At 48.7% G+C, this 18050-nt stretch overlaps 2 protein-coding genes across 2 annotated transcripts in view; both read right to left on the bottom strand.

The window, feature by feature from the left end:
* Nucleotides 1-18050, bottom strand: part of LOC119432440 (arylsulfatase B) — a 176847-nt gene that overhangs the window by 110045 nt on the left and 48752 nt on the right. The window contains exon 4 of the mRNA XM_049658237.1: nt 15794-15904. Coding sequence (XP_049514194.1) covers nt 15794-15904 — 111 coding nt within the window. The remainder of the gene's footprint in view (nt 1-15793; nt 15905-18050) is intronic.
* LOC119433983 (uncharacterized) lies at nt 8615-9452 on the bottom strand. The gene has a single exon (XM_037701273.2). The coding sequence runs from the start codon at nt 9285-9287 to the stop codon at nt 8781-8783; it is 507 nt and encodes a 168-aa protein (XP_037557201.1). The 5' UTR covers nt 9288-9452; the 3' UTR covers nt 8615-8780.

Genomic DNA, 18050 nt, shown 5'->3' on the forward strand with positions numbered 1-18050 from the left:
GGTCAGTAGCAGCCATCAGTGCAGTCGGAGTGGGAACCCCGAAGCGGCCGTGTGACCAGGGCGTGGGTCAGAACGCGCCGGTGGCATGATGAATCATCATGAAGAACACTTAGCAAACATACCCCTCGTACTTCTCACCAAGGCTGTGAGAACTGACTTATATAGCAGCGCTTTATTTGATGTAGTATGGAGTTGTTCAGAGTGACGTACATCTACGAAGGATTTTAAACGCCCCTGTCATTCTTAGGGTGCTGCCCGCACTTCTCTGAGGCTTTATGTCTGGCTGCCTATTGGTGTCTCTAACCGTTTTCCTGCCAACTTGGGTCACTGGGTAGTCCATGGTCTACTGGGCACGGTAGTTGAACGGGCTCATAGTAAATTGGCCCAGAATATTTTTCTAAATTTATAAATTTGGTGCAACGAAACAAAATCACCGTATATAGTCACAATCAACATCTGGGAGGCTGGCGTCCGCCAGGAAGGACTTCGTAATTCACGTCACTAATTCACTGCAACACTCTGTAAGGTCTGAAGTAGCGACTCAGAAGCTTTTCGCATAGTCATTTTCGGCGGACGGGAGTCCACACCAAACCTAATCACCAGGTTGGAACTCGACTTGGGAATGGTGGAGGTTGTAACGGTGTGCATCGATGCTGTGTTGTTTCTGTACGTTCACTCGGGCAAGCTGACGGCCTTCTTCCGCGCGTTGCACGAAAAGTTCGGCATGTTGGGCGAGATCAAGATGATCGAAGTTACTACACGGCAGCATTGCTGCTAGCATATACTCTCCACTTCACGGCCGTAAACGAGGTAAAATGGCGTGAGCGTCTTGTTTCTTGCGTAGCAGTGTTATATGCAAACGTTACGTAAGGGAGTATCTCGTCCCACGTCTTGCGCTGTGCGTCTACATACATAGACAGTATGTCAGTCGTCGTTTTGTTCAGTCATTCGGTGAAGCCGTTTGTCTGCGGATGATAGGCAGCTGTCCTTCTATGGGTCGTGCAGCTGTGTTTAAACGTCTACAATGTTTTGTAAAGGCTTTGCCTCGCTCTTTGATGACGTGCGATGGGGCGCCATGCCGTAGTACGATGTTCTGTATGAAAAACTGGGCAACCTCAGAAGCTGTACCTCGAGGCAACGCCTTTGTCTCAGCATGTCGCGTTAAATAGTCAGTGGCGACGATTATCCGACTGTGTCTAGAAGATGACAGTGAAAACGGGCCCCGCAGATCCATGCCGACCTGGTCGAAAGGTTTGCCAGGTGGGTCAATCGGATTGAGCAATCCCGCAGGCTTTACAGCCGGCGACTTCTCGCGTCGACATTCACGGCAGGCTTGGACGTCTGCTTAACACACGTGGCAAGTTTCGGCCTGTAGTAAGATTTGCGCACTTTAGCAAGGGTTCGCATTAAACCCAAATGGCTAGACGGAGGCTCGTCATGACAGCCGAACAAAACTTTGTCACGGAGGTCTGCTGAAAGACCAAGTCTTGTCATTGGTAGCGGAGTTCTTCTTGTACAAGACGTCATGCCGTACACAAAAAGACGACCATCCTCGATGGTCGTTTTTCTATGCATGCATTGCATTCATTATTATTCATTTATCTGAGGATACTTTGGAACAACTTTGAGTTTTAGGAACGTTCTGTTAGGCCAGAGAGCAGTGTTGGTCTCTTCTGATCGTGGTAGAGGCCGATAAATTTTCGAGTTAATTTCCTGTTTGCTTTCAGGAAAACGTGACAGCTGAACGCTCGAGAAAGGATAGCGTCAGTGGTTTTTTCGCAGAGATATGTAGATAGTTCGCGTGAGTTTCCGTTAAACTAAGACTTTCTTTTCGTGAGTTCTGAAAATAACGCTGTATCAGGTTAGATACTGGTTATTCTGCAGACTACTTCAACTGATTTTAGAAATCGCCGGATGGTTGTTCCATCCGGCCATACGGCAAAACATGAAAGTGTCCAACTCGAGAGATCACATAGAATTCGCTGAACTGTCGAAACTGGTCAACAAGAAGAAAGTAAGGGATACCCGAAATTATAACGTGGAATAGATTGTGGAAGCACCAAAATATGGACGCAGCATGAAATCAGTGAGAAGAAAACTTGGCATAGGACAAGGCAAAATGTATGCACTGAAGGATAAGTAGGGTAATATCATCAGCAATTTCGGTGACATAGTAAAAGCAGCGGAAGAATTCTATAGTGACCTGTACAGTGCCCAGAGCAGCCAAGCTAGTTTCATTCGAAGCAGTGATGAACGGGATACAGAGGCTCTTCCTATAACTAGCGATGAAGTTAGAAGGGCCTTGAAAGACATGACCAGAGGAAAAGCTGCCGGAGAAGATGCAATAACCGTCGATTTAATCAAAGATGGAGGAAATATCATGCTTGGCAAGCTTGCGGCCCATTATACGCACTGCCTCACAACTTCAAGTGTACCAGAAAGGTGGAAGAACACCAACGTTATACTAAACCATAAGAAGGGAGACGTCAAAGAATTAAATAATTATGGGCCCATTAGCCTGCTATCAGTATATATTGTAAAAAATATTCACCAAGATAGTTTCCAATAGAATGAGGGCAACACTTGACTTCAGCCAACCAAGAGAACAGGCTGGCTTCAGGAAGGAATATTCTACTATGGATCAGATCCATGTCATCATTCAGGTAATAGAGAAATCTTCAGAGTACAATCAATCTCTCTGTATGGCTTTCATAGATTATGAAAAAGCATTTGCTTCAGTAGAGATACCAGCAGTCATAGAGGCACTGCGAAATCAAGGAGTACAAGAGGCATGTGTGAATATTGTTATGAGCCAGTCGTCCGGCGGACAAAGAAGATGCTGAAGCATAGAGCCGACGAGACGAGGAAGAGGTGAAACTGTGGTTCGCCATCTTTGTTGTTGCTGGCCAACATTTTGTCTCCTTGTACATAATGTAAATAAACCCCCTTTTCTGTAAATCTCCCCGTAACAATATCTTGGCAAATATCTACAAGGATTGCAAAGCAACGTTGGTTCTCCACAAGAAAAGTAGAAAGATACCTATCAAGAAAGGGGTCAGGAAAGGAAATACAATCTCTCCAATGCTATTCACTGCATGCTTAGGAGTATTCAAGCTATTAGACTGGGAAGGCTTAGGAGTGAGGATCAACGGCGAATATCTCAGCAACCTTAGGTTTGCAGATGACATTGTCCTATTCAGCAACAATGGAGACGAATTACAACAGATGATTGAGGACCTCAACCCAGAAAGTGTAAGAGTGGCGTTGAAGATTAATATGCAGAAGACAAAGATAATGTTCAACTTCAATAGCCTGACAGGGGAACAAGAATTCAGGATCGCCAGTCAGCCTCTAGAGTCTGTAAAGGAGCACGTTTATCTAGGTCAATTACCCACAGGGGACCCTGATCACGAGAAAGAAATTTACAGAAGAATAAAATTAGGTTAGAGTGAATACGGCAGGCATTGCCAAATCCTGACTGGGAGCTTACCACTTTCGTTGAAAAGAAAAGTGTACAGTCATTGCATTCTACCTTTGCTAACAAATGGGGCAGGAACTTAGAGGTTAACGATTAAGCTCGAGAACAAGTTAAGGACCGAACAAAGCGATGGAACGAAAAATGTTAGGCCTAACGTTAGGAGACAGGAAGAGAGCGGTGTGGATCAGAGAACAAATGGGGATAGCCGATATTCTAGGTGACATCAAACGAAAAAAATGCAGCTGGGCAGGCCATGTAATGCGTAGGACGAATAACCGGTGCACCATTATGGATACAGAAAGGATACCAAGAGAAGGGAAGCGCAGTCGAGGACGGCAGAAAACTAGATGGGGTGATGAAGTTACAAAATTTGCAGGCGCAAGCTAGAATCAGCCAGCACACGACAGGGGTAATTGGAGATCACAGGGAGAGTGATCACAGGATCACTGCCTTCGTCTTGCAGTGGACATAAATATAGGCTGATGATGGGCATATTTCGATGGGTTTCAGGAAGAAACCCATCGAAATATGCCCTATCTTGACTGGGATGGCACCGCCATCAAGGAGCAGTGAAGCGAAGCCCTGCAGTATGAAACTAATGAGCGCCGACAGTGAGCGTTTCGGTAGTCTCAGCGCAGCGGAAGCACCAACGCAGTGTAGCCTGGTGTAGGTAGGTGTAGGCGGTGTAGGCCGTCTGCTGAGATGAAGACACAGGTTCCGCACATGGTTTGTCCTTCGCGTCCGATTAGCCTGTGACGCCTCGTCACCTACGGAGTACAGCTTCAACATGCATCAGCAGTGCTTACACGCTGCCTACTGCTTCACTTGTGATGATACAACCTAAGAAAACGGTTGCGCTAAGCGGTGCAGAGAGGCAACGATGTCGACGGCCGAATCTCGCTTTGGTCCGGCGAGAGGCACGCCAGCATGAAGCAGAACGCCTTCACGCGTTCGAGGCGCTGCCTGCGAGCTCAGTCAATCGCATCTCGCATTCCTGAAGGTGAGCGCGTCGCAACTGAACTAGCTGCCCAAGGAGCCGGACCAAAATGCTCCACCTTCGCCGAAGCACCAAGGCTGCAGGACGCCGCACGCCAAGCGAACCTGCAAAACGGTCGCCGACGAGCAAATCGTGCGCCTTTCGCTGCCGCGGACCGTGAGTTCAAGAAGAAAACATGCAACAGCTTCTGTCAAGACACGTTTCACTTTCGTGTTCTACCGATTTCTGCGAAATAGGAATCAACCATATCTTTTTGTTTCAATTTTTTGTATTGAAATCATTGTTTCTGTGTCTCTCACTTTTTTTTTTTTGATGACTCCTGGTTGTCCATTGACACTTCCAATTACCCTGTACTTAGTTGCCAACTCTCTTGACCTCGTCCTCCATTCTGTGATCATGCTTTTCAGGTACAGATACTCATGCACTTTAGCCGTCAGACTCAGAACCATGGTCCTGAGTCTTTTTGAAAACTAGTTTTGCTCTGCCCTGCTCTAACTTCAAGCGAGGCCCAACCTATGTCACCCTGTACTGCCTCATTTGTGGTTTTACCGTGGGCTCCCAAAGCCAACCGGTCTACCGATCTCGGTGTAACTTCAAACCCCGACAACGTATCCGATTTAAAGTACAGAATGGCATTTGCGAGCGTTGTCTCTGGCACCACTAGTCCTTTCCAGATTCCACGCACCACCTCATATTTATTGATGCCCCAATGCGCTCAATGTTTCATTATTGCTGCATTCCACTTCCCCTTTGTTTTCAGATTATCTTGGTGGTTGCTTGAGTAAGCATTTTCTTTGTTTATGTATACGCCGAGGTATTTATATTGCCTGATTATGGGAATGACTTGCTGTTAAACTGACACCACGTCATTACTCGTCTCTTCATTAAAGATCACAATTCCAGATTTCTCTGCTAAATGTAAGGCCTAGATTTGTCGCTGCGTTGCCACAGATGTTGTCAAGTGTCTCTAAATCTCTTGAATTGTCCGCTAGTAGCAATCTATCGTCCGAATACATCAGTTCGGGGACCTTCCGTTGCACCCTTTGTCCATTACGCACGTAGGATAAATCAAACCCTAATTCACTGCTTTCCATTAGTCTTTTAAGCCCTTAACATAAAGCGTTAACAACAATGGTGACAGAGGACATCCTTGCTTCAATCCTTGGGCAATTTCCACCATTTCATTGCATTTCTTCCATTCTCATACAATGTGTAGTTGGTTGTCTCTTATATCTCCCTCAGCAGCTCCACGAAATCGTCATCTATGCCTTCGTGGTTGAGAATACCCCACATCAATTCCCTGTCTACGTTGTCGTAGGCTCCCTTAATATCTAGAAATGCTGTCCATTATGGCCTCAGGGTCGTGGCTTGAGAGCCACTGGCCAGCTGAGGCTTTCAGAGACGACACAGGGTGAAAGAGCAATTCAAGATAAAACCTTTACTGCCCGAAGCTGCAGGCCCACTGAACAGCTTCCTGGCGGCCGCTACCCGCACTCCGGTCCCACGCTCGCTGAGCGTGGCACAGGCGCTTGAGCCAGGCCGAGATGGTGATCATGGCTGCACAGCCATGCAGCTGGCGTCCCCATACAGCCCCATCCCGTGCGGATCATGGATCCTTGTCGAGGTCGAGGACGTCCTTCATCGGCGCTTTTGGCTTAGGTGGAGCAAGTGCCTCCGCACCCGGCGGATGCTCCTGGTGAGCAGCAAAGGCCTCCTCTTGGAGAAGATGACCTTTAAGTTAATTTATAAGTTATGTCAGACTGATAGTGACCAGGCATGCGGCGGGACGTTTTACGATATGCACGAAGCTGTTGGGATTTGTCAACGAGTAGAACCACGTGGTGGTCTGTCACCGGGCTTGATGGAGCCAGTTCTTTGTCAAATCAGTTGGCAAATTGTCGCGTGTGACGTAATGGGCTCTTTCCCCCGTACTCCGTGGGGCAACCGCTACTTATTGGTGGTTACTGACCGCTTTACGAAGTGGGTTGACTTATACCCATTGCGTGAGCTTCGCGGAAAATTTGGCACTGTCTCCTCGATGTCTTCTCGCGTTTTGGTTTCCCACCACAACTGATAACCGACAACACCCTTTACTTCACTAGTCGCACATTCGTGAAGGCGTCTTCTGCCTTCGGCATCAAACACAAAACGACAACGCCATACCATTCACAGGCTAACATAACCGAATGCATCAACATAAACCTGAAGTCAATGCTGATGGTACATACCACCGATCATACGGAATAGGATGTTAATCTTTCGGAAATGTAATTTGTGGGGCATACCACGGTCAAGAGATCCACTGGTTTTACACCTGCATATGTGAACTTTGGCGGGGAAATAACCCATACATTGGTACCATCGCATTCGGCCTATTCCGATACCCGCCATTTTGTGAATGCTCGACATAAGAGGCTTACAACCGCTATCATTCCTGCTCGTGAGCAATTACATAATGCTCGGCTCCAGCATTCACTAAAATATAACTCACACCGCCGTGACGTTCAGTACGAACCAGGTGACCTAGTATTACGTCGTACGCATAATTTGAGCAACTCGGTTAAAGGTTTTTCGGCTTCCTTATCACCTCGATGGGATGGTCCATTTGCTATTTCACGCAAGCTTGGTAATTTATCTTACCGTTTGAAAGACACCACAACCGGCACCTTAGTTGGACCATACATGTCTCGCAGCTCAAAGGCTATAACGTTTCGCTCCCCTCTTGAGTCTCACGGTATTCTCGTGACCCCTGCTGGCTCATTCAACACAGGAGCGGCATGATGTCAAGCTCGACATATGAAGTTTCCTAACAGCATTGCCGCGCCAGAAATTTCACGAACCACCGCGGTGGCTTAGTCAGCTAAGGCGTTGCGCTGCTGAGCACGAGATCGCGGGATCGAATCCCGGCCGCGGCGGCCGCATTTCGATGGAGGCGAAATGCAAAAACGCCCTTGTGCTTGCGTTGTAGTGCACGTTAAAGAACCCCAGGTGGTCAAAATTAATCCGGAACCCTCCACTACGACGTGCCTCATAATCAGAACGGGTTTTGGCACGTAAAACCCCAGAAAGAAGAAGACGAAGAGAAATGTCATGCAATGCGCTGCGCGTATTCCAGACGTCCCGCTCTCAACGCCAGTACCGCCAGTTTCCACGGATCCACAGCCGCTGGACCCGCTACTACCCCCATGGTTCTCGCAGTTCACTGCGAGGTGGCCGCCGCACCGTCGCAACATGGAGGGCCCTTGATCACACGAACAGCTCCGTAGGCTGGGTCCCACGGCTGCCTTGGGAGCTGCAGCCGCGGCCACTCATCAAGGACTCGCCAGAGCTGGGTCCCAAACCGTTCCGGAGCCTTCTCCTGGCAGAGATATATCCTTCCAAGCAGCCTCCAATATACGCTCCAGAGGAAGCTCGCATACTCTGCCCTTTATGCCACGTTCCGAAAATATCCCGGCGCGCTCATCAAGCGGGATCTCTCCACCGGGCCAGGCACGCCACCGCTGCGGTTTTCAATCCTGGCCTTCAGCCGCCGGTTCCAGGCACCATGGAGGCTGTTGTTGCTCTAGTCCGGTCCTTGCGATCACACCTTCTTCGAGAAGAATATCCATTAGTAATTGGAGAGAACTAGGCGAGTTCTTAACGTTAAGAGACAGGAACTAACGTTAAGAGACAGGAAGAGAGCGGTGTGGATCAGAGAACGAACGGGGATAAATGATATTCTAGTTGACATTAAGCGGAAGAAATGGAGCTGGGCAGGCCATGTAATGCGTAGGATGGATAACCGGTGGACCATTAGGGTTACAGAATGGATACCAAGAGAAGGGAAGCGCAGTCGAGGTCGGAAGAAAACCAGATGGGATGATGAAGTTAGGAAATTTGCAGGCGCAAGTTGGAATACGCTAGCGCAAGACAGGGGTAATTGGTGATCGCAGGGAGAGGCCTTCGTCCTGCAGTGGACATAAAATATAGGCTGATGATGATGAGGAGGAGGAGAGTTCTTCAAGCCAAATAGCATTCGGACAAGTTTGAAGAATCCTTTATAGCAAGTGAGTGCTGTTTTGGGGATGTCAGCGGATTTATTTCAATTTGCAGAAATTCCCGAGAGCAATCGAGTGTCATGAACACCCTTGCACTACCTGTAAGCGGGCCGGCAGTCGGGTGACGAACAACGTTTATTGCGGTTGAAACGAAGTACATATAGGAAAGAATTGTGACATAACAGGTCACGTGATTTTAACAAAATGGCCGTTGACGTCAGAGTGACTCAGCCATGCTACATCTTCCCTTTCTTAGGGAAGCAAATAATTACAATGGTCTTTCTGGTTGGGGGTAGCGGCAAGGCTCCCGGCGTGGCCTTGTGCTTCTACGTAGCTCTTGGGCGGGCTGGGCGTCGTCTAGTCGTTCGGACCCCGCACGAGGACTCTCTTCGGGATGTGAAGGCGCGTCTCGCAGATGCACACGAGTGCGCCTAGTTTCCTGGCCCTCTTCAGTCTTCACCACCACGGAGCGCGGCGTCTCAGCTGGCCTCAGAAAGACCGCAGGTGCCCAGGTCTTCTCATGGGTATCGTATGCAGTCACTCTCTGGCCAGGAGACAGGGGTGGCAGGTTCCTGGAGTGGCGGTTGTAGTACATCCTCTGGCGTTGGCGGATTTCCTGGAGACGGTTATGGACGGCTCGGTTGGGCACAATCTCCGGCACCAGGTGGCTTGCGGGTACAGGCAGCAGGGTCCTCGTCTGCCTTCCCATCAGTCTCTGTACAGGGGACTTCAAAACAGCATCGCGTGGAGTATTACGCCATTCAAGCAGAGCCATGTGGAAATCTGGCGTTCTAAGAGAACACTTCTTTAGTAGTTTTTTTAGCTTCTTGCACGGCCCTCTCCGTCATACCATTTGACCGTGGATGATATGGGCTTGACATTACTTGGGTAATGCCGAGCCCATATAAAAAGTCTTTGAATTCTGTGCTGTTGAATGGCGGCCCGTTATCGCTGCACAGTTTAAGCGGTAATCCATGAACCGAAAAAAGTTCGGCGCACCAAGACTTCAGCTGGTTAGCAGTGGTGTGGCGAAATTCCTTCATTTCAAAAAAGAAGGAATAGAAGTCGACAATAATGGCAAACTGTCGGCCCCCGTAAAAGAATAGGTCCATTCCTACAGCTTCCCAGGGCAAGTTTGGAACTTCATGGCTCAAAAGCGGCATCTTTGCGTTTCGTGGCTGATGCTTTTGGTACATTTTGCAGTTTCGGCAAAATTGCTCTATGTCGCTTGCCATGCAGGGCCAGAACATGACGCTTCGTGCCCACGCCTTCATCTTGTCGGCACCGGGATGTGCGACGTGCAAAAGAGCCAATATTTCTGCTTTTATCGAACTTGGTATGATCACCTTGTTGCTGCGAAATAGAAGACCGTCCTGTGCATGTATCTCCTCCTGATAAGGCCAGTAGGGGCGGATTACTTCTGGAACCTCGTGCTTGTTGTCAGGCCAACTGATCAGCGCATATTCCCGCAGCTTGGAGAGAACGGTATCGTTGTTTGTTGCTGCGAGAATACTTTTTAGACGAGCTTCTGAGGCTGAAACAAATTCCAGCACATTGACTTGAAACTGATCGGTTTCCTCGCACATGCTCACTTTGCTCGGAAAACGCGATAAAGCATCCGCGAGAAAACGTTCTTTGCCTGGCTTATACACCAGTTTGATCGGATAGCGCTGCAAGGTCAGCCTCATGCGTTGCAACCGGAGGGGGCACTGATGCAGCGGTTTGTTAAGTATCGGTACCAAAGGCTTGTGGTCGGTCTCTACAATCACTTCTGCCTGACCAAAAACGTAGTCGTGAAACTTCGTGCAACCATGCACTATCGCCAGCATTTCCTTCTCGATTTGTGCATAGTTTTGTTGCGCCTCTGTGAGGGACCGGGACGAAAAAGCGATGGGGCGGCCGTCTTGCATTAGAACTGCGCCGACTCCTAATTGGCTTGCGTCGACCGAGAGAATGAAAGGCTTTTTAGGGTTGAAGAAAGCCAAAACGGGTGCTTTAGTCAAGGATTGGCGCAAGGTGTCAAAACTCTTTTGTTGCGCCTCCGTCCAAACCCATGCAATATCTTTACGCAACAGTGTTCGAAGCGGCTCGGTTACCACCGACATGTTGGGAATGAATCGCTGCACGAAATTCATCGTACCAAGAAATACTTGCAGTTCTTTCTTGCTCGTCGGTTCAGGCATCCAAGTATGTCTTGTACCCTCTCCGGATCCAGGCGTAGGCCTTCTGTAGTGAGGATGTGTCCCAGATACCGGACCTCCGGCTGCAGAAACGCACTCTTCTTTGGGTTAAGTCGAAGGTTGTGCTGTTGACAACGGGACAACACAAGTTTTAAGCTGTAGTCGTGTTCGTCTTTAGTTCTGCCCCATACTAATACGTCATCCATCACAACCGCCACACAGGACAAGCCTTCCAAAACACGGTGCATTGCTGCTTGGAAAACTTCTGGGGCCGAAGCTATTCCAAACGGCATGCGAAGAAACCGATAGCGACCATAGGGAGTGCTCATGGTGCAAAGTTTGGAGCTCGACTCGCTAAGCCTAATTTGCCAAAACCCTGAAGCTGCATCAAGCCTGGAAAAGAATTTTGCTCCGGCAAGCCTAGGAGCGACATCCTCTAACGTTGGCATGGCATAGTTTTCACGGAGTATGGCTTGATTGAGCGCCGTTGGATCCAGGCAAATTCGAACTTTGTCTCCTTTAACGACGGTAACCATGTGGCTGGACCATTCTGTAGGCTCAGTTACCTTTGTTATGACGCCTTGATCCTCCATACGCTGAAGTTCCGCTCTAGTCTTGCCTTCCAGGGCCACGGGGACTCTCCGAGCCGGTACCCACGGCTCCGGGCTTGAGTTTTACTTCGTACTCGTAGCCCTTGAGCTCACCCAGTCCTGAGAATGCTTCTGCAAAAGGTTGTGCTGGCGGGTAAAGTTGATCGACCTCGATGTGCTGTACCCGGCAGATAAATCCAAGGCGTTCGGCCACTGAACCGCTCAGAGTCACTGGTACACTTTGCTCTATGATGTAAAACGTTTCGGGGACCACCCTCTCATTGGTTGAAAGCCGCAGGCGCACTTTTGCTTGGGCGGTTGACTTGTGGCCGAAAAATGCTGTTAGCGCAACCCGGCAAGCCTGTTCTGGTAGATCCGGTAGCTTTGCGACGTCCCTCCTTGAAATGACGCAGCAGTTTGCCCCCGTGTCCAATTTTCATGTCATTGGTTGGCCTTCAATGTCTACCGTCGCGCTCCAGTGGTCTGTGTTAACCGCGCTCACCGTTAATGTTTGCAGAAAAAAATCGTTGTCGAAAGAACTACGGTAACGTAGTTCTTTCTTCTTATGGGGAAAGCTTCGCGAAGGCGGTGCCGATTTGCATGCTCGGGCGAAGTTGTTAAACCCTCCGCACTTATTGCATGTTCTACCGGTGGCGGGGCATTTTTCGCCGCGGTGTGCGCGATAGCCGCAGCTACCGCAGGCATCGCCTTTCTTTGCGACTACGTTAACTGCAGTGTCCTGCTCTGTCTCCGCGGCTTCACTGATTTCACGAAACTGCCATTTCCCTTGCTCTTGCGTCCGACAAATATCGATAGTCTTCTTGTACGAAGGGTTTTCCGCAATCAATTTCTGTTGCAGGCTCTTGTCTCGAATACCCAGAATAATGCGACTGCGCAGCACCCGGTCTTCCATTAGCCCAAATTCGCAGTTTGTGGCTAACATTCGTAGCTCCGTCAGCCACTCATTGAAAGGTTCGCCTTCCCTTTGGTTTCTCGACCCAAATAGAAATTCATGATAGGTCAAGTTCGTTTCCGGCTTGTAGAACTTTTCAAACTTAGCAATTAAGACGTCTACGTTATTTTTGTCCTCTTCTGCCTCAAACGTGAAGGTGCTGTATACCTTCCTTGCCTCTTCGCCGATAATCACTAGCAACGTGGCTGCTTGCACTTCTTTTCCTTGTTTTGTCAACTGGGTAGCAGTGGAAAATAGCGTTAACTCACTCTTCCAAGTTTTCCATCCAAGCCAGGCGTTGCCCGATGTGTCCAGGGGCTTTGGCGACGGCAAAATCGTTGACGGCAAAAGGGCTGGCGGCGTGGCCATTTCGGCTAGGCACCGCTGCCACCATGTAAGCGGGCCGGCAGTCGGGTGACGAACAACGTTTATTGCGGTTGAAAGGAAGTACATATAGGAAATAATGTTGACGTAACCGGTCACGTGATTTTAACAAAATGGCCGTTGATGTCAGAGTGACTCAGCCATGCTACACTACCCAGACTTGATAGAATTGACTCAATTGAGGGAAACGGATAAGCATCCCGAGCAGTGGCATCGTTTAAGCGTCGATAGTCTACGCATAAGCGAGTTGTGACATCTTTTTTAGGCGCTACAACGATAATAGAAGCCCAAGGGCTCTGAGACGGTCTCACTACGCCCGTGTCAATCATCTCCTCTAAGGCAACATACATTAGCGCCCGCTTGTGCACGCTCAGTGGCCTTGGGTTTCAGCTTCAAGGTTGTGTGTTTCCTCTATCGATGTGGTGACGCACTACAGGAGTGCAGCCGGGCTTTTCCATGAACATGGCTGCGAACGGCTCCAACGTGCGCACGAGCTGTCGTTTCTGCGCATCCTCAATAGTGCATTTCTCCACAGTCCAGTTTCCACCATCTTAGGTAGCAAAGCAGAGTTAAAGGGGAACGTGGCCGAGTCATGCACCCGATGCAAAGAAAGTGAAACCGGAGAAAACTGACACAAATCACCAGTTCAAGTAACTCGGAAGCCACCGTTTGCCAAGTCCAACACTATGTTTTCACTGGCGATAAACTCCCGGCCAGTAGCATGGGTACTGTCAACAACTGGCGATAAATAAAAGTGCTGTCGGCCTGTCTTGCTCATGACAGAGAGCTTGAGATGCACCGACGCTCGTGGTTTTATTAAGGATCCGTTAGCAGCTCTCATGCGCGTATTACATTGTGCGAATTGCACTTTAAAAACGTCTGGAACAAGTAAAAAATGTCATCTACAATGAGATATGCTGCCACCATTATCTAGAAGCGCGTATATCTCCATGCCTAAAACATGTACCTTGATATATGGTACAGCATAACAGCTAGCAGAGCTAGTGCGTTCTATGCGGCAAGCAGAAAGAAGGTCAGTTGGCTCACCCACCATAATTTCGGCCTTGGGCAGAGATGGGGAGCTTGTGACCATCGCGTGCCGAGGCCATTTCGGTAGTGTCCATGCTGACCACAACTGTAGCTGGAGCCAGCCTGGTATACACATTTCATGTACCCTCTCGGTGCCTGCAGCCTATAAGCGGCACGAGAGGGACCTCCGGTGTTCAGAGGATTTCGTTACCGGTCTGAGGGAGTGGACCGGGTTGGTGGCGGGGGGAATTCCCCGTAGTCTTTCCTGGTCGCGCAGGGCTCCCGCCACCGCAGATAGTTTCCGCTAATGGGGCCAGGAGAACCCAGTTCTCTATCCGGGCCCGCCACGGAAGTTCCTGGCCGGGGACAATACGGAGGTATTGTCTCAGTATTTGTCTTCCTCCAGGCACAGGAGGGCTCGAGGGCAACGTCGACAGGTGGTGGCGGAGCGTAGTGTTGCTTCCAAAAGAGCGTCTCCGTGATTTGCTGGGCGAAGCCTGCAAGTTCCTCAAGGGAGAAAAATGAACGGTAATATAGATACAGAAGCGAGGGCTGGCACCTGTCGCAACACATCTGAGAACTTAGTGGACTCGGTGGCGTTGGGATCAGCACGTCGAAGGAGTTCCTGCATGGCCGAAGCATGTTCTCGCAGACCCTCATCTGGGTGTTGCGTTCAGGCGTCTAGCTCGCGTTCGATGCGGTAGTCGTAGTCTACCGGCAGGAACTCTACTCGGAATGTCGCGCCGAATTGGTCGCAGGACAGGAACGGAAGGCTGCAGGCACAGCCACTGCGCCGCGGTACCTCCAAGAGCGACGGGCAGGACTCGCAAGTAAGTCAAGCACCGAAACACCCCAAACCATCCGGTAAAGGGCCAAATCACCCAGAAAATGAGTGACATATTTCCCGGCGTCATGGTCGCTAAACGTTGGAACATCCAACGTCAGCTTCGTCAGTGCCACGGGCTGCGCACGCTCGTGACCCGCGCGCGTGGTGGCGGCCATGTCCTTGAGTCGAGCCGTTAAAGTCTGGCACAACGCTGCGACTTGGCCCAAAGGCGACGAGGCCATCGCGTCTTGTCGCTCCGGCTCCCGCCACAGTCCATACTGCGGGTTGCTGTTCAACGTCTTTCAAGACTGCCTTGTGCACCAAATAGCACGTCTCCATGGAAAAACAGACAAACCAAATCAGGCAAACAAGATGTGAAAGATATGTGCACACAAATAACGTCGCACAAGATGCGCTAACCCCACTACGAAGACACCACAACCGTTACCGTCAAAATGCCTAAAATCCCAGCTGATATCATCCGAAGCCCTGATGATATAGCTCTCAGAACCACCAGCTCGCCCCACGCTGGGCGCCAAATGTGGGCTCAGCACCGTGACTTCAGAGCCAGTGGCCAGCTGAGGCTTTCAGAGACGACACAGGTTGCAAGAGCCATTCAAGAGACAACATTTACTGCCCGAAGCCCCAGGCCAACTGAACAGTTTCCTGATCCCCGCTTCTCACGCTACGGCCCCAGGCTGGCTGCGCGTGGCGCGGACGCATGAATCAGGCCCAGAGGGACAGCACAGTGATGATGGCAGCACAGTGGTGCAGCCATGCAGCCCCACACCATAAATGTCTATTCTGAGCTACTGAAATCTCCCCGCACTGAGTTAGTACAAACATATTATGCTATAAGTGTCTGCCTGCTCTGAACCAATGCTGTAGTCACCCCTAGTACATCATATTTCTCCACCCATTTCGACAGTTCAAATTTTTTCGACAGTTCTAATTACTTTAACTGGTCTTTACGAGCTCGTCTTATCCCTATTACATTTGCCTTTGTAGATGAGCTCCATCTTGATTTCACGCCACCGAATTTTTTTTTCGTTTTAGCCACTAGCTCAATGGCATTGTTCAGCAATGCCTTGATCTTTTATTACCTGTATTGGGATTTCATCGAGTCATGTGGACGTGTTATTAGGGACATTTTCTTGGGCTTTTTTCCAGTAAAAGTTTTTATGCTAAATTCGGATCTCTCAGGCTGCTCGCTCTAGCTGGATCTGTTCTCTCAAACATCGGCAAAGCCTCCTGGCGACTGCCTTTTCCCCGTTGTTAGGAGGGCGTCGCGAATCACTGTTTTATTGATAGTGCACTTACGAAATCATATACATGGCTGTAGTAGTCAAGCGTAGCTGTCAGGTAGCCGAGAAAACTGTCGAATCCCCGCATCGTTGGAGTGTGGTTCCAGGACGAATGGCCCAGGTGCCACTGCAAGAAAGTCGAAAGCAATTCTTTGTAAATCCCCAACTGCAATTACCCGAATACATTTGGGGAGGGGGGCGGCAGCGGGGGGAACGGGGCTATTTTGGACGCAATCTTTGTAATATTATCAAATTGGCCATTTTTTACAGTTCTCACATGTTCACAGGGCGGCTGCGTCTTTTCTGATTGGCTCAAAACGTCGACAATGTGGAATTTCACAACGTGGCAAGATTGTTGATTTGCTACTAAACACAATGGCATTCCACTTACTTTATCCAGTTACTTTCGTCTTTGTGTGACAAGGTAATAAAGTGTTTCAAATCGAGCAATATAGGCATTTAGGTTTATTGTTCATTTCAGCCTTACGCGTCTACATAAATCACACTATCCAGATTACCAAAAACGACACGGGATACTGCATGCTATCGGGACTGCTTAAGACAGTTAAGGCTGTAATTACCAATTCCCGTCTATAGCAACGCAACTCATCGCTACCGATGTTTACTTTCCTTACATCATTTGTTTCAAACTTCCTAAATTTCTTGTTGAATTTGCAGAATATTGATTATGTCTTCCCTTCCTACATTAGGCACTACACCCAGTCACCCGATATTCCTTTTATAATTGATATATTTTATATTGCGCGATGGCAGTAGGTATTTTTTTCTGCTACTTAGTTACTGCATTTACGTTCCTGGTAGCTTGGGAGGACTACGGCCTCATTATTGAGGATACCGTTGCTTTTACTGTTGTCTCCTGCCTGTTGTCACTGTTTTTGTACAGGGGACTAGAACTGAGTCAAAGGAATTGTAACTCTTTGCCGTTGCCTCCTCCATCTATATATGTATGTAATCATTGTCACAATTATTATTACTCAATATTAATAATAGTATTAGGTTGAACACCAATGCATACTCGGAACAGTTGTTCTCTGAACGAGTACTCATGTACTAGTCCTTTTCAGCGATATCTGCTTGATTTAGTATAAACGGTAATTGCAATGGAAACAAGGGGAAAAAAAGCATTTTTGCACCTAATTGCACCTAATTAAACGGTAGTGCGACGTAGAAACGCTTTGCAGACAGTTTGTGAGTACTTTTGGAAGTAGAAATTTGAAGTTTTTTAGTGCCACGACTATCGAAGTGTCAAAGAATAATGCTCTCAGGACCTAACACTATCGTGGAACTTCCGCAACAGCACATTTCGTGGAGCATATGCATATGCAGGCAGCATGCGAACAGCGTACAATACTAACATCAAAAAGAGCACCGTAAGTACAAAATTAGAAGAAACACAAAAGCCTAAGCACTAAAGCTACAAAATGTGTATTTAAGCGGAAGCTTTAGTCCTACCTAACTCCGATTTTCTAGCTCAAATACATATTAACGCAGAAATGCTCTCGTGAGACAACTGCCGTACCCACTTGAATAAAACTTGTTGCATTTGAGAGAGTTCAATTCTAGCAATCGTAGACGCATAATTTTGACTTAAGGCCTCACAGAATTTATATAAATTGTCGCAAGTCGGTAAGTTTAAGAGAACTGTTTAAGAACCATGAAGCGGACTTCTCGACATAGCTTTGAAGACGACCTTCACTGAAGTGTTTGGTCGTCCGGCTGTTCACAAATTATGCGCTGAACAACGTTTGCGTGAACGAGCACAAGAGCACTGACATGCTACATAAAAGACGTATATACATCGGTAAATGAGCCAACCGGTCGAGGAAGCGTCCCATAAATTTCAAGAAATCAAGAAGCGCGTCAATGACGACGTTTTCCGCATGCCTCTTTCCGAGCCCCAGGACTGTATCGAAAATGAATTATACAGCTGTGGCACAGCAACGATGAGCTGCGCAAGCAACATGCTTTGAACAGACGCTCTTGCTTACGTTACGAGTCCATTCCTGGGCTATCGCCTCCGATAAGCCGTGTCTGCCTGCCGAGATCAAAAGCTTTTGTTCGCATAGAGGTTGTAATACAGGTATCCTTACCGCTGTTTTCTCGTAACCAGGCGGAGCATCAACCGCGAGAGGAGACGCCTATATCGCTCCGACACTGCACCATGCAATCACAGAACATGTCGCCGATGCTCTGCCACTTCCCTGTCTACATTAGGCACTACACCCGGTCACCCGATATTCCTTTTATAATTG

This window comes from Dermacentor silvarum, chromosome 11 (assembly GCF_013339745.2).
Source record: "Dermacentor silvarum isolate Dsil-2018 chromosome 11, BIME_Dsil_1.4, whole genome shotgun sequence".
NCBI classification, from domain to species: Eukaryota; Metazoa; Arthropoda; class Arachnida; order Ixodida; family Ixodidae; genus Dermacentor; species Dermacentor silvarum.

What these genes read in the sequence shown, in the direction of transcription:
- LOC119433983 (XM_037701273.2), bottom strand. Translation starts at nt 9,287, where the DNA reads ATGGCTCTGCTTGAATGGCGTAATACTCCACGCGATGCTGTTTTGAAG.